This window comes from Megalobrama amblycephala, linkage group LG3 (assembly GCF_018812025.1).
Source record: "Megalobrama amblycephala isolate DHTTF-2021 linkage group LG3, ASM1881202v1, whole genome shotgun sequence".
Lineage (NCBI taxonomy): Eukaryota > Metazoa > Chordata > Actinopteri > Cypriniformes > Xenocyprididae > Megalobrama > Megalobrama amblycephala.
The window spans coordinates 40,770,622-40,787,648 of NC_063046.1; the positions used below are offsets into that span (position 1 = coordinate 40,770,622).

At 36.6% G+C, this 17,027-nt stretch overlaps 1 protein-coding gene across 1 annotated transcript in view; it reads left to right on the plus strand.

Moving 5' to 3' along the window:
- Window positions 1–16,815, plus strand: part of mpped2a (metallophosphoesterase domain containing 2a) — a 75,158-nt gene extending 58,343 nt beyond the window's left edge. Inside the window, exons 5-7 of the mRNA XM_048185415.1 lie at window positions 10,525–10,640; window positions 10,921–11,034; window positions 15,548–16,815. Of these exons, the coding sequence (XP_048041372.1) occupies window positions 10,525–10,640; window positions 10,921–11,034; window positions 15,548–15,666 (349 nt within the window). The 3' untranslated portion in view covers window positions 15,667–16,815. The remainder of the gene's footprint in view (window positions 1–10,524; window positions 10,641–10,920; window positions 11,035–15,547) is intronic.
- The last annotated feature ends 212 nt before the right edge of the window (window positions 16,816–17,027 follow it).

Genomic DNA, 17,027 nt, shown 5'->3' on the forward strand with positions numbered 1-17,027 from the left:
CCTTGGAGAGTCTTTGTCCACTCAAACTGTCCTTCTCACCGCGCATTAGGACGATTTAGACACATGTCGTCTTCCAGGCAGATTTGTAACATCTTTAGTTAATTGGAACTTCTTAATTATTGCCCTGATAGCGGAAATGGGGATTTTCAATGCTTTATCTATTTTCTTACAGCTACTTTCTATTTTGTGAAGCTCAACAATCTTTTGCTGCATATCATAACTATATTCTTTGGTTTTACTCATTGTGATGAATGATTAAGGAATTTGGCCTTTGTGTTTCCTCATGTTTATACTCCTGTGGAACAGAAAGTCATGGCTGGACAATTTCATGTTTATGATCACCCTGGTGTGCTAAAAAAATGTAAATATGACTGGGAATATACTTTAGAGATATTTTACTCATAAAAAATTCTAGGGGTGCCAATAATTATGGCCAACATGTTTTGGAGAAAGAACATTTATTTCATAATGTGATTTTCCCCCTACTTTCAATTCTTTTCCTTCAATGAAAGGTTAGATTTTTACTCATTTTATGAATTAAAGATCAAAAGGACAAACAATGCAGATTTATTTTTATAGTCATCTTTGATCATATTTACCAAGGGTGCCAATAATTCTGAGCACCACTGTGTATTAAAATATTTGCAAATTGCTTTAAAAGGTATGTATAACTTAATATTGCATGTCACTATTGTTAGAAAAATAAGTACATTTTGCGTGTACAAAAATATGCATATTTTGCATATTTTACTATGGCAGCATGGAGAACTTTTAAATTTCACTGTGAAATGTGACACGTTTTATGAAGCTCACTGAGATATAATGTACTTTTTGTGCTCTTGAATGGTTTTATATATTTTGCACAGCACAAAATATTTTTCCCAGCTTAATTACTCCAATGATTCTACTGTAGTTTGTAGACCTTTTTATCTCCCCTTGAGTTTTTTTTTTTTTTGCCATCTCTCACCTCAGCTGTGGAGCTCATATGCATAGTGTGAAGTCATTTCCAGCCCTGTTGAGCTGGTTAAATATTTAATATGTGTCTGACACTTTCTCTGTACAGGGTTCAGGTACTGAATCCCTCGGCTTTGACTTTTGTGTGCGTGTGCAAGACACACATGCACCGGAGCTCCCGGTTCCCGCAGAGACTGCTGAATATTTCACTGGTGCTCCGTGCCCTTTGATGCCTGCTTTAATCCTTCATGGCGCGCTGCAGGAGGAGCTCTCGGGGGAATTGTGTGTGTGTGTGTGTGTGTGCGCGCAGTGCCCGCACACGTGTATGTGTCGGATGTGTTTTAATGAGCTGTATTTTTTTTTTTTTTGTGTGTAACCTCAGTCGGGTTATGTCTGATGCTGTTTTATTCTTTCACCTCACCCGAAAACCCACAACCGGTATTTTGCGAGTCAAAAGTAAAAAATGCGGGCTTGTTTTCTCTGCTCAGTTCCTGTGTTTCTCACTTGTTCAATTTCATTCCCCACATAACAATGATTGTACCTTTCATCCCTCAATTTCCAAAATGTTGAGACATGTAGTCGACACTGTTATGTGAAACATGTTGAATTTGGAGATCATATTACAAAAACTGTGATTGCACCTGGTATTAACACCTGTCTTGGGTGATCTGATCACAAGTGGGCAGCACGAAAATACAGGTGGAATCCAATGTGTCTTGAGTCCAATCAGAAGGGTCTGTAGATGGCCACATTGTATATGCAAATGTTATTTATATACATATATATTGGGAGTGTAACATCAGATGCACATTATTTAATGCGTTTGTGACGCGCACACAACTTAGCATTGTACACTTACCTGTAAATGTTACAAATTCACGCAAGTATTTCCATTTCACATAAAGGATTACCCTGTTTAACTTCACAGACTTCAGTGAACGAGTGCTGCTGTGCTTACATGTGCGTCAAATAGATGGAGCAGATTAGAATGTGACCGCAATAATTCTAACCTAATTCTAAAATATTTTGCTAATATATTTTGCATCCAAAAGTGTAAGCACTTCAAATCTCTTCCACCAATTACAGCAGCACCATAAACAATGTTGCTGCCAATTGCAACAGTATTCACAGATTTTTTTTTTAAGACATAGTTTATTCAGTAAACCGCTGTTAAATAAAAATAAATAAAAAAACGTTTGTTTTTTCTTCTGCTGTACCGAAAACGTACTGAACCGAGGTACATACCGAACCATATATATATATATATAGTTGCAAGAAAAAGTATGTGAACCACGCGCAGAATGTGAAAATGTGCAAAATTTTAACAAAATAAGAGAGATCATACAAAATGCATGTTATTTTTTATTTAGTACTGTCCTGAGTAAGATATTTTACATAAAAGATTTTTACATATAATCCATAAGACAAAAAAAAGCTGAATTTATTAAAATAATCCCATTCATAAGTATGTGAACCACTGATTCTTAATACTGTGTGTGGTTACCTGGATGATTTACAACTGTTTTTTTTTTTTTTTTTCTGTTTTTTTTTGTATGATGGTTGTTCATGAGTCCCTTGTTTGTCCTGAGCAGTTAAACTGAGCTCTGATCTTCAGAAAAAATCTCCAGGTCCCAAAAATTCTTCAGTTTTCCACCATCTTTTGCATATTTGAACCCTTTACAACAGTGACTGAATGATTTTGAGATCCGTCTTTTCACACTGAGGACAATAGAGGGACTCTTCTGAACAGGATGAAGAGGTCCAAATTTTTCTTATTCCACTTGAATATCATTTTTTTTTTTTTCATTTAGTACTGCCCTTCAGAAGCAACAGAAGATACTTGCATGTTTCCTGGAAGACAAATTAAATACAATTTACCTTGATCTTCAAATTCCAAATGTTTTCACCCCCCATATATTAATGCATTGTGTTTTCTTCTGGAGCATCAGTGAATGTTTGAACCTTTTTTAATAGTTGAGTTTGAGTCCCTCAATTGTCCTCAGTGTGAAAAGAGGGATCTCAAAATAATTCAGTCACTGCTCAAATATGCAAAAAATGCTGGAAAACTGAAGAATCTGCTGGACCTGGAGGATTTTTCTGAAGAACAGAGCTCAGTTTAACTGCTCAGGACAAACAAGGGACTCATGAACAACCATCACAAAACAAACATCGTAGATCATCCAGGTAACCACACACAGTATTAAGAATCAATGGTTCACATACTTATGAATGGGGTTATTTTAATAAATTCATCTTTTTTTTTTTTTTGTCTTGTGGATTATATGTAAACAACTTTTATTTCAAATATCTTACTCAGGACAGTACTAAATAAAAAATAACATGCATTTTATGCATTTTGTATCAACTCCCTTATTTTGTTAAAATTATTATTAACGTTTTCACAGATTCTGCAAGTGGTTCACATACTTTTTCTTACAACTATATATATATATATATATATATATATATATATATATATATATATATATATATATATATATATATATATATATATATATATATATATATATATATATACAATCAAATAAAATTAATCGCAACTAATCGCAATTAAAAGTTTATATATATATATATATATATATATATATATATATGTATATATATAATATAGTAATAATTTCACAGTTACTCTCAGAAACATTTATGAATGAAGGCCAATATCACTCATACTAATGCTGGTCTGATGTCTCTATGAAATAGTTAAATTAAAATATGAAATATTTTTAAAAACATTAATTATAGATATTCAACATTACAGTATAACTGAAAGCTATAATTTCAATATTTAACTTTTAATTTAAATGAACTTAAAACAAATCTTCACATAAACCCATTATAATAAATGTCATATATAAATATATAAATATACACTTATTCATTTTAAATAGTCTTGCAGCATTTTAAAAGTATAAAGTTTTTATTTTATTTGAGGAAATTTTGGGGATGATTTTAAATGAACTACCATATTTATTTGTTTATTTTACAATTTTTATCATATTCGGACAAATGTTTTATTTGGATTTAATATTTGGAGGATTTATGTCAAGGATTTATTACTTAATACTTTATAATCCGGTGCCTAGCCTGCTCTCTCTCTCTCTGAGGACCACACCACATCCCTGCCCCACCGTCATGCATCTATTTCACTCCTGTTGTCCTGCAGGACCTCTATAAACTCGGTCGTTCCCTCGCCCTTTACCCGCATCCATCCATTACGATCCAGCACGGGTCATTATCGGTGTCCCAAACAGAGACAAACCCCCACATTACCGCCCTCATCTCCTCCCCTAAGTTAACCCGCGAGTGGCCTTGGGCCGAGAGGTCGTTTATCAGGGGTCGGCGCATTGGGTATGATTACGGCAGGGACTCTGGGTGCTTGATAAACTAGAGATGAGCGCTTTGAAACGGGGCATTACACGTGTGCGGGGATAGATAAATATACTGTCCTGTGGCAGTCGGGTCGGCCCCCCTCGGGACAAATAAAACCCCTATTAACATCCAACCCTTCATTGCGTTTGACAGGCGAATCAATTAGGCCGGTGTTTAGGTGACCTGTGTGCTGCAGTGACAGTGAGGTGAGGGAGCAGATGAATGGAGCGGTCACTGTAACTCTCTCCAGGGACTCCAGTGTGCTGCTCTGTGCTGGATCACTGTCACATGATGACCCTTCTCTCTGTCACACTTCCTCCAGCTCTTAGTGTTTTTCACATTTTTCCTTCTGTTTTCCTTTTCCTTCCCTGTTTGCTTACTTTCTTCCCTTTCCTCTTCCTCTTTTCCCTCCTTCCTTCCTTTTGCGTTTTCATTAATTCCGTCCCTCCCTCCTCCTTCCTGTCCACTTTCTTGTTCTTCCTTCTTTCCTTCCATTCCTTTTTACTTTTCTTCCTCTCCTCCTTCATTTTTTACTCTTCCTTCCTTCATTTTTTTATTTGATCCTTGTTTCATTCAGTTCTCAACTATATCTGCTGCCTTTTTCTACCTTCTCTCCTTTCGTTACTTTATGTCATTCTCCCCTGCCTTTCCTCCTTTCTTTCCTGCCGTCATTCCATCATTAAATTTATACTTTAGCCTTCCTTGTTTTTCCTTTCTTTTTTCTTCTTCCGTTTCCTTCCTTTCTTCCTTTTCCTCATCCTCTTTTCCCTTCTTCCTTTTCTGCTTCTTCAATAATTCCATCGCCTTCCATCCTCTCCTTCCTTCCCTACTTCCCTTCTTTTTTCATTCTTTCCTTTTTTTATTTCCTCCATACTTTTTGTTCCTTACTTTCTATTATCCTTCCTTTATATCTTTCTTTGTTTTACTTCCTGTGTTCATCCGTCCTCCTCTACTTCCTTTCATTTCCTCATCCTTCCTTTATTTGTTATTTTTTGGTCCTTTCTTCATTCTTTTCTCCACTTTTCCTGCCACCTTTTCCACCTTCGGTCCTATATCCTTTCTTGTTCTTCCTTACTTTCCCTCTTGTCCTTAGCTGTCCTTTTTTCTGTCTCCTTTTTGTTTCTTTCTTTCTTTCTTGCTCCTTGTTTTTCCTTTCTTTTCTCCTTCCTTTTCCTTCCTTTCTTCCTTTTCCTCTTCCTCTTCCTCTTTTTCCCTCCTTCTTTCCTTTTCTGCTCCTTCAATAATTCCCAGCACCTTCCACCCTCTCATTTCTTTCTTTCTTTCTTTCTTTCTTTCTTTCTTTCTTTCTTTCTTTCTTTCTTTCTTTCTTTCTTTCTTTCTTTCTTTCTTTTCTTTCTCCTTCCATTTACTCTATTTTCTCCTTATTTCCTACTATTATCCTCTCTTCATATCTTTCTTTTTATTTAACTTCCTGTGTTCATCCTCCCTCCCCTACTTCCTTTATTTTCCTCTTCCTTCCTTTATTTATTTTTTGTTCCTTCCTTCATTCATTCCTCCAATTTTTCTGCCACCTTTTCCACCTTCTGTCCTATATCATTTCTTGTTCTTTATCTGTCTTTTTTCCTCAACCTCCTTTCTTTCTTTCTTTCTTTCTTTCTTTCTTTCTTTCTTTCTTTCTTTCTTTCTTTCTTTCTTTCTTTCTTTCTTTCTCTCCTTGTTTTTACTTTAATTTATTTTCTCCTTCCATTTCCTTCCTTTCTTCCTTTTCCTTTTCCTTCCTTTTCCTTCCTTTCTTCATATCTTCCTTTCTGTTTTACTTCCTGTGTTCATCTTTCCTCCCCTACTTCCTTCCTTTTCCTCTTCCTCTTCCTTCCTTTATTTGTTATTCTTTTTTCCTTCATTCATTCATTCCTCCACTTTTCCTGCCTCCTTTTCCACCTATCCTTTCTTGTTCTTCCTTCCTTTTCCTCTTGTCCTTTATCTATCTTTTTCCACCTTTTCCTTGTTTCAGCCTTCCTTTCTTTTTTCCTTTCTTCCTACCATCATTCTATCATTAATCTCTTTTTTCTCTCGTTCAGCTTTCTTTCTTTCTTTCATTCTTTCTTTCCTCTTCCTTTAATCCTTTAAACTTTAGTTCTCTCTCTCCATCCTTCCTCTACCTCCAATAGTTTTTCATCTCATCTCTCTTTCTCACACATTCCTCTGCTTTCTCCCCCATCTCTTCTCGATACTCTTCCATTGTTTGTCATCTAGAGCAGATTAATGGTGTCTCAGATGTATATCACACTTAGGTTTCTGATCTTATCGCAACACTCCACACGGCCAAACAAAAGGCACGTTTACCTGCATGCATCGTGTCAATACACGCTCCCACATTCATCTCCAGGCCTATTGAATTTAGATCCTCTAAATAACATCAGATAGTCTTACCAGAAGAAGGCAGGCTTCACCCCTGACCTGAACCCTACCCTTTCATGACATGCTGTAATCCACAACATTAAGGAACCATCCCGCTTTCTCTCCTACACAAAAAGTCTAAACATTATGCCTGAAGTTCATGGATGCACAAAGGAGGAAGAGTTCACCTCTCAGCATTGACCAAACCCGCAACTCTTTTTCACATTCTGGCGGCAGACGTCGTTTAAATAGTGCTGTTGCTTAGGGCACGGCAGGGTCAGACCTCAAACCCTGGTGGGGTTTTTAATAGTGTAACTGGTTCAAGCGCAGAGCTCGTGCTGAGTGTGGGTGGAGTGTTTGTGTTCATAAGCTCTATGGACTTTCCTTTGTAATGGTGGAGGAGGTAAACATTCAGGATTTTGCTCCGTGGTGCTGTGGCGTGGGTCATAAGAGCACTGTGTATTGAGAGTTTAACGTTATCTTGCTCCCCCTTTCTCTCTCTGTTTGTTTTGTCTATTATATTCGCAGGCCTCTGACCTTTGCATTGCTCGGTGTGTAATGTCCTGCTGCCTGACAGCTGGAGCTAGTAATACTCCATCCGTTCCTCACACATGAACAGAGAACAGTATATGAGCAGACAGAGGGGCTGTGTTTGACTGTACTCACCGTGGTCAGCACAGAAAGCCAACTGAGGCCAAATATTGTAAAATGTGGTTCTTTAAATGGTTTCCTACTGTGTATTGACGTTAAATTCCTAATGTTTATATTTAAAATGTTGGTTAATATTTTAAAAAAACCTTCTATTCTTTTGTTATGGAAGTTATTCGTTCATACAGATTGTATTCGCTCCTGTAAGGCAATTCAAGAGTCACACCTGTTATTTGTTGTCAATCCTGAACAATGACTGTGTAAATGTAGCCTATATCGCAAGTAATATACTAATTATCCTGTAGAATCTGATAAGTATAATTATCCATTCTGAATGAAGTTGTCTTTTTTAGGCACATACATTCATTTGTTGCACTATAAACTCATTCTACAGAATGCTAATGAACTCTGTATTGAAAATTGAAATCAGTAGTATCATAGTATTGTCATCTAATGGGACTACAGGTGCAATCCTTTATTCAGTAATGATATAATTAAGTATTCATTAAATACTTGATTGATTGAATTATCTTTTTTTTATTTCCTGAACAGAAAATTATTAACTATTTCAAGTTCTTCTGAATGTGTCATGAACCTCAGATTTGCTCATATATTGGTGCACTTGAATTGTTAGATCTGCATTTGATTTTCAAGTTCAAATCTTCGGGATATTTTGAGCACAGTGAGCAAAATCATCCCCATTATGTTACATCTTTGTCTGCATGTGTCAAAACTGCCCACAAGCTTCTTTTGACATTGTGCAGATGGTGGACCAGCGAGAGTGCTATCTAATCTGGTGCGTCGGTGTAGTCGGATCACATCCCATCCTCGGATCTCCCCCTCAAAACACACACACACATACTCATACCTCTGTACAGTATAATAAGACCTATGTGCTTGGGTCCACAGAGGAAACAGGCTTTCCTTTATATGACCAGGATGTCATTAATCTTTATGGAGGTTAACAAATGCACTTGCATGGAAGGTGTATTTCATTCATGGAGACTAACAATGGGGCCATTGTGCAGTCTGATCTCCTACCTTAACATTCCTACCACATACTACACGATATGAATGAACATTGTGTTTTCTGGACAATATATTTATTTGAGAAGGATATCTGAAATATGCTCAGGTCATAAGATATAGGGTAGATTTACCTTATACGCCATCTTTGTTCCTCGCTGCGCTCGTCCTTATTCTAGTTTTTAAAAGACAATATTGCTGGATTTTTTTTTTTTTTTTTCACAAAAGCTCCATTTTGTGCGGCGTCTGTGACAAATTGCTGCCGCAGCGCAGAATGGCCTGGTTCGCTATATGAGTTATGTCAAGTCAGAGCTGTTTAAGAGTTGTACTTCCCCCAAGACACATCTCTGCTTATCCTCACCACAGGGATGCAACGGAATACAGCCTTGTCAGCTTAACATACTCATTTTCCTACACATTCTTTGACAATTTCATATAAATCTGTTCACCTCAAAGCAGAGTTCAGTTCCTTGTTATAGAAACAACACCTTAAGACCTCTGTAAATCCACCCCCCCCCCCCCTTTTTTTTTCTTCCTTCCTGCAGACCGAGATTGAACGACTGCAGGAACCGTTTTATATGTGTCAGGTCTCCCCTCTGCCCGACCGCCGTTCGATAATCATTCGTCGCTGTCGCTGTGGCGGTCCCTGACTGTAACAAACCCTATTGACTTTCTGAGCCTTGATTTCCCCCCCTGGTCAAATTCAATACAAAAAAAAACACTGTGGCTAAATGAGTCAAAAATAACCTTCCTCTCTCTCTCTCTCTCTCTCTCTCTCTCTCGCTGTTGCTGTTTTCTAAAATTGTAAACCTGTTTCAGAACAACTCACTTTATTTTCTTAATCTGCTTATAAAAATGTTGGATGATGAATCTTTTTATTTGATAGATCATTTTTATTCCTGTAAATCTACTGTGCATGCTGTAAATTTGATTTGAGTTAATCCAACCTTTTCACATATATAATATATATGACAAGATTAATAAAATATGTGACAAGATTTCTCATCGAGGTGAAAAGCTGTCTTGCGATATCGCCATGACAGAGCATGAGGCGAGATGACTGACAAGACGTTGGCAGAGGATTCTTGTGCAACAGAGCCTAAGCGACTGATAAATGTCTTATCTTGTAAAATGTATGCTCAGCACCACCACTTCCTGTACACAGTACGAGTGATTGCGAAAAGCGAAAAGTAAAACGTGAGCTCCCTGATGCGCGCAAATTAGGCTACATACCATAGTATTTCTTAAAAATACAGTGCAAAAGTCTTGTGAACCCAATCTTGTTTCTCGTCTCGTCACACACATTTTTATATATATATAATATATATATATATAAAGTTTGTATTTATTTATTAAAATAGATTTTCATTGAGTATATATAGATAGATATTTTATTTATGTGATTGAAATAATATCATTGCTCCACATTTCTTTGTCACTCTCACTTGTAAATAACATGATAACTGTCCTTCCCACTGGTACCTGCACAAATATTTCTAATACGGTATAAAAATTCTGCAAAATCTCTAGCAGTTTACTGTATCCGTCATAACGGCCAGCCCAAATATGAAGCAGTGTCACTATTAGGCATTGCTAAAAGCTTTTTATCATGAAATGTGCTGTCTGTAATTTTCTATAACGAGTGCTACACTTCCTTTTCTGGTGATTTCCACAGACAGTAATCAGTGATTTTCACCAGACCTGGGACAAATGGACGCTCAATTTATCATCACTATCAGACCTTCAGCTTGACACACACATATAGATGTATAAATGCACAAACATACGAGCATGTGCTCATTTTTCACATTATTTCATTTAGGCGTCGTACCTACATCAACCCTGTGGCTTTATTCGAGCTATCAATCCATAGCAGTCATGGGAGAGGAGGTTGTTTGCTGCGGCTGCATCTCCTGAAGCATTTGCATTTATTATGGCAGCCTGCAGTGAAGCCCTTCTCATTTCACACTTTGAAGCTTCCTCTAGGGATGGATGGGGGGGAAAGAAGATCACTTTGACAGGTTGAGATTGTTTCTCCACATCTGCCGTCAGCTGTCATTTTAAATGGCGCACGTACGTCTCTGTCCCGCCGCGTGGACGTATGCATGTGTGGTGCTTATGAATGTGTTTTTCTCACTCTCCCCGCAGGACGCCGTGGTTTAATGGCTGGGGTTTTAACCTGCCCAGGGGACAGTCCCTGCTCGATAAGTGGAACCTCATCCCAGAGGGCATTGATATTCTCATGACCCATGGGCCGCCCCTTGGTGAGTTCAATTAACCAATCCTAATGGAGTTCTATCCAATTATTTAAATGCTCTCGAATACATTAAATGGCTTTTGTATGAAGCTTGTTGTCATGCTTGTGGAGAAACCCGTCATTTGAAGTTATAGGAAAAGGAAAAAGTGACATTTTTTACACACATGAAGTAAAATCTATCCTCACATTAGGGATATTTTTTAATTAACTAAAACTTAAACCATAAAAAAAAAAATAATACTTGAATTACTGATTTACAGTGTGTGTGTGTGTGTGTGTGTGTGTAGGTTTTAGGGACTGGGTACCGAAGGAGTTGCAAAGAGTTGGGTGTGTTGAGCTGTTAAACACAGTCCAGAGGAGAGTCCGGCCCAAACTCCACGTCTTCGGAGGAATTCATGAAGGTGAGTAACCACAAAGACAAATTGGCACTTCCATAAAAAAGCAAAAAAGTGCTCTTTAATGATTTTTAACATCATTAAAGGGTGTTTTTGACAAGGCTCAAAACAGAGGCAACAGCAATGTGATAAAAGACACCAAAGTTCAATTATTAATCAATTTTATTAAAGGTGCAGTAAGCCATTTCTGAGAAACACTGTTGATATTTGAAATCAGCCCAAAAAACACACCCCTCCCTTCATTACTCTACCCCAAAATACAAGAATGGATGTCTCTTTATCACAGCTGAAATGAAGCAATATAATGCTTAGCAAAAAATAAAGCAAAGATAAGGTAGAACAAAAAACATTAACATACAGTATGGCAAGCCGTTTTGACTTTTATTCATTCCCAGGATATGAATTTTTGATATCAACAATTCAATTTTCACTAGTTAAAATGCTAATTCTTGATATGAACAATGACATCATCACTCGCAGAAATACAAATTCTTAATATCAATAATTAAATTTGAACTAGTAAAAAATATAATTCTCTATATCTGTAATTGTATTTTCACTAGTGAAATGTCACCATAGGCTGCCATTCAAATTCAATTATTGATATAAAGAATTGATTTCTTACTTGTTGAAATTCCAATTTCACATATTAAAAACACAATTCTTACTAGTAAAAATCATAATTTTTGATATCAGTACAGTGCTTCCCACACATAGACTTTACCTGGGTGGGACATCTTCTGTTTGTATGTATATGGTAATTACACTAAAAATGTATTTCCTACAGATTTGTCTAAACAGCAGAATTCTGCCTCTAACACCTAGATCATTATCCAGAAACAACTCATAATTAATTTTGATCATCATTAAAGTGTTTTTTTCATAAAAATGTAATATTTCAAATGCATGCACATGGTGTAGTTGAGAAATTTTGCGGTAAATTGATAAAAAAGTACTTTATACCCCCCAAAACACAGCATAATCTGTATCAAAATGAATTTCAATAAATAAAAATATTTTTAAAAGTCACGCATTATTTGATGTTTGTCACATGTAGTAGATCATTTTTGTGTCGTGGGTAACAGAAGGATTTTCCACCTGGCTACCACCAGTGTATTTCAATTTATATTTCATCTTTCAGTATATTTCAAACCTGTGGGAAGCACTGCAGTAATTTTGTGGTTACTAGTGCAAATGTATGGCAAGCCATTTTGACTTTCATTCATTCTCAGGATATGAATTCTTGATATCAACAATTCAATTTTCACTAGTTAAAATGATCATTTTTGATATCAAGAATTACATTTCACCATGAAATATCACCATAGGCTGCCATTAAAATTCAATTGTTGATATCAAGAATTTATTTCTTACTAGTTACAATTCCAATTTCACATATCAGAAATACAATTCTTACTAGTAAAAATCATAATTTTTGATATCATTAATTTCTTTGTTACTAGTGCAAATATCTATTCTTGATATCAACAATTGAACTAGTAACAATGTTAATTTTTGATATCAATAATTTGATTGTTACTAAGAAAGCCATTTTAGATATCTGAAATTATATTTATATCAGAAATACATTTTCAGATATCAAAAATGAACATTTTTACTAGTAGCAATTCAATTGTTGATATCAAGAACTGATGTTTCAATTAGTGCCAATTTAATTCTTGATATCAAAAATGCACATTTTTACTAGTAACAACGTAATTATTGATATCGAAAATTGTGATTTTTACTAGTAAGAATTGTATTTCTGATATGTGAAATTGGAATTTCAACTAGAAAGAAATTAATTATTGATATCAACAATTGAATTTGAATGGCAGCCTATGGTGACATTTCACTAGTGAAAATACAATTACTGATATCAAGAATTATAGTTTTTACTAGTGGAAATGTAATTCTTTATCAAAAATTGCCATTGTTACTAGTAAAAACTCCATTCCTGATATCAAGAATTACCATTTTAACTAGTGAAAATGTAATTGTTGATATCAAGAATTCACATCATGGGAATGATTTAAAGTTAAAACGGCTTGCCATACATACAGTACACAAGAGCATACAAGCAAGAGTTGGTTGTTAGTCTCCAGCAGCACACCAGCTCCAGACGAACAACGGCATTCAAAACTGTCCTGTTATTATAGCTAACATTACAACTACAGCATATCTTGGTTCTGTGAAAAAAAATAGCAAAACCAATGTTACTTGTATGGAGCAGAAACAACGACACCTCTGCATCCATTTTCAGGCTTTCCCGTTTGGTCTCTCCAGTGCTAGAGTTTTAATAAAAGTTTTAATTTCTTTAAATTTAGTTTTATTCTTAATCCCAAATTGTGAATGGCCTCATTTAATCCCCAAAGGTCAAATAAGCTTTTATGCAATAACGACCAGTCAGCAAATGTGAGAAATTAATATTAATTTTTTAACAGTTGAGAATACTACAGAATATCATGCTTTATTTGTAACTGAAATGGCTTGTTCCTTCTTCCTGTAGTGAATCACAACAGTATTAGCTGCATCAGCACACACATAAGCAGTCTAGGATATAAATATATATGGATATGGGTTGCATTTTCCAGGGAACAGGGATCAGAGAGATCTGCCTTTAGGTTAAACTTGAGACTCTGTTCACCAGATGTGCTACATCCCCTCTCTTCCTCCCTCCAGCTTTTGAGGCTTTTTATTATTATTATCATTATTTTAATTAAACATGTTTAAGAGAGAGAAGGGTCTCTGAGCCCATGGGCTAATTTAGACAAGTGCTCCACTCGAGTAAAGGCCTTTTACTGTTTATCGTGTTTACTCAATGTTTTGTAAGCACACACATTTCAGTCAGTGGGCAAATTTAATTTTCTTTTCTGAATATGGACTTTAGCCTCATTCAGACGATCAGTCCAAATCTGACCTTTGTGCATTTCCGATTGGAATCCAATCCAATTTAGCAAGTGTGAACAGCAAAAATGCAATGCATAATCATTAGCCGCGTTTCCACTGCCGGGCCAAAGGCAGGCGTGCTAGTGCGTGCCAGGGCCGGTCGCGTTTCCACTGTCACTTCCGGGGCTTGATCGTGCCTCTTCGGTGCTTCCTCTGTGCCAAAGGCACGGGTTTTTCGGCCCGCCGAAAACCTTGGTCCAAAGCTGGGGCTTGAGGCGCGGTCGAGGTGAAAGGCAGAGCTAATCGTAGTCAGGTGATGGTCTACACGCTGAAATGTGGTTGTGTTTGATCAAGGGAGGTGTGTTTAAGGGCGGTTTTTAGATCAGCGCTGCGGAGCTAGCGGACCGACAGTGGAAACGCAACTTGATTTTGACCTCGGTGCCTAAGGTCTGTGGCCATAGGCCCAGCCCGGCACGCTGTTAGCCCTGGCTCGCACTGGCCCGACAGTGGAAAAGCGGCTAGTGTCATAGAAACCAGCGCAGATATTCCAGAAAACGAAAGAGCGCGACAGGATCTGCAATATAGTGTGGACAGTCAATAATTTAGATCAGATTCCAATCGGATACACAAATAATCAGATTTGGACTGACGGTGTGAACATAGCCTTCGTCTCTATTTAATCATGTACCAAAACGTCTGAAAACTATTTAGATATAAATCTGTAGTTTGTTTCTTTTTGATATGTTTAAATTTATAAAAAAATATATAAGTATACTTGAGACTATAGGCTATATAGATCTGGCTATAGGGGCTTTCACACTGAATAGTTCTAGAAACTCATTCCCGGGCCATGTTCCTAGTTGCATTTGCACCGGGAGTAGGAACTCTGAAGTGGCCGGAGGATGCCTTGATTTGAGCTGTGTTTGTGTGTTTGTTGTGTGTCGTGGGTTTCATGATAATGGAGATGGAATGTAAATGCATAATTTATGCGACTGAAAGAGCAAAAAGTGGGGCAAAGACATGAAATCTCCTATGACAAATTTCAGTATTACATATCATCGAGAAAAAGAACACAACTCTGCAGACAACAGGTAAATGCCGTTATCGCTGAAGTAAATATGTTTACACGGCTTTTTTATTCCATTGTTTGACATGCGTTTGACCAATCAACGTACACTTACGTCACTGATAGTTCCAATGGTGTTGGTTTAGACCCTATTTTGAAGTAGGAGCTAATTTAGTTCCCCCAAAAGGAGTTCCTTGAACTAAAATCGTTCCTAGTTCCTGCGGTGCAAACACGGCAAAATCCTGGAACTATGAAAAGGTTCCTTCGGTGTGAAAACCCTCTATGTGAGACTATAGTTTGAATGAATCCCTTTTCTTTGCATGACACATTGACATGATGATACAAAATAGCTCTTGGCATTATCCTGAATATTGTATAAACATTCATTTCATGTGTCATTGAAACGGAAGAGAGGCTCTTGGGAGTGCGCGTGAACGTCACATCCATTGGATTTTCCAGAGTCCTTCATGTAAAAAAGCGTCCCGAGTCCTTCACATAAAAATCAGTCTACAGACAACGTAGGAAATTTTGAATATTGAAATCTCCCTTTCTTGTTTCCTCTAGGTTACGGCATTATGACAGACGGGTATACTACATTCATCAACGCCTCTACCTGTACAGTCAGCTTTCAACCCACCAACCCTCCCATCGTGTTCGACCTCCCGAACCCCCCAAGCTCTTGAGACGCCTGTGCGCTTTGCCATATTCTCCTTTTCTTTCCTTATGTTTTCTAACAGTACTTTGAAAAAAAAAAAAAATAGTTGAATGTTTCTTTGGAAATCGCCAGTCTTTTGCTAAAAGATTCAGTGGAAGTTTCTGATGACGGATGGGGTCATGCGGGGTGTTTTGCGTACAGAAGTGGTGAACAATCTTATGAAAAGATCTGATTAAATCTGTAAGATAATAAGCTTTGTGAATTTGTAAAATTGTCTCTTTTTTGTCAATATTCAAATTATGTTGGTATGGAATGCCATTGTTCATTTTGTATATTCTTTTTTCAGGATAATTAAGCTTTCTTTTAGCTGACAGGGATATAATGCCTTAAACTAGCTTTAAGTTCCCCCGGCTGGAGCCCCTTCTTTCTGCTAGCGAAGAGAAAGCGTCATATTTATTGTTTTTATCCAAAACTAAGGGGATTTCTTTTCTTGCATTCAAAGAACACTTTCTTACAAGCGCAGGGAAGACATGGATGCATTTTAACTCATGTATATTCTGAAGCGCCTCATTCTGCATAGAAATTGGAAAATGTCTTAAAATATGAGTATATCTATATGTGTGTGTAAGCTGTAAAATCTCTAACTAAAATTGTGTTTGTTCTAAGCCTCTTGAAGAATATCATTTTGCCTGTAAGTGATGACTTAAATGTGCGTAAAGCGCACACATGCTCTTTTCTGTTTTCATGAAATGTTCCTACTTTGCGGCGTATTGTTCCATACAATAAACGAGTACTCAAGTTGAAATTATTTTAATGTACAATCTCAAAGGTTGTTTTTTTTTTTTTTCCGGAACCTGACAAAACCAGGATTAGTTGTCCTCTGATATCTTGCGTATGATAGTTTTTGTTTTTCTCTTCTTCTTTTTTTTTTTTTTTTTTTTTTTTTTTTTTTGTAATTTTGCACTGTGTAAATGCAGTCTTGCTAGCACAAAAAAAAATGTTGCCAATAGATGTTTTAACTCTTGCCACTGTAAATGCCTCTCGGCTTTTCTTTCAGTTACAGTCTCATTCCTGGAAAAGTTTAGATACGTTTCTTCTTCTTCTTTTTTCAGGTTTAATTGTGATATATTTAGCTGCCTTTATATGCAAATAAAATTGCAAGATTTTTACTTCTAAATGCTTTGTTTGGTTCATTCTAGCCTCAAGTCTGGCTTTGTTCATTTGATGTCTGCAGGTTTTTACAATTTCAACTAAAAACAAAGTTGTGCCTTGTTATTTGGGATACATTTACACAACAACAATGTACTAAAAACAGAAAAGTTTTTTCTTTGCATACAAATTCAATTCAATTCAATTCACATTTATTTGTATAGCGCTTTTCACGATACA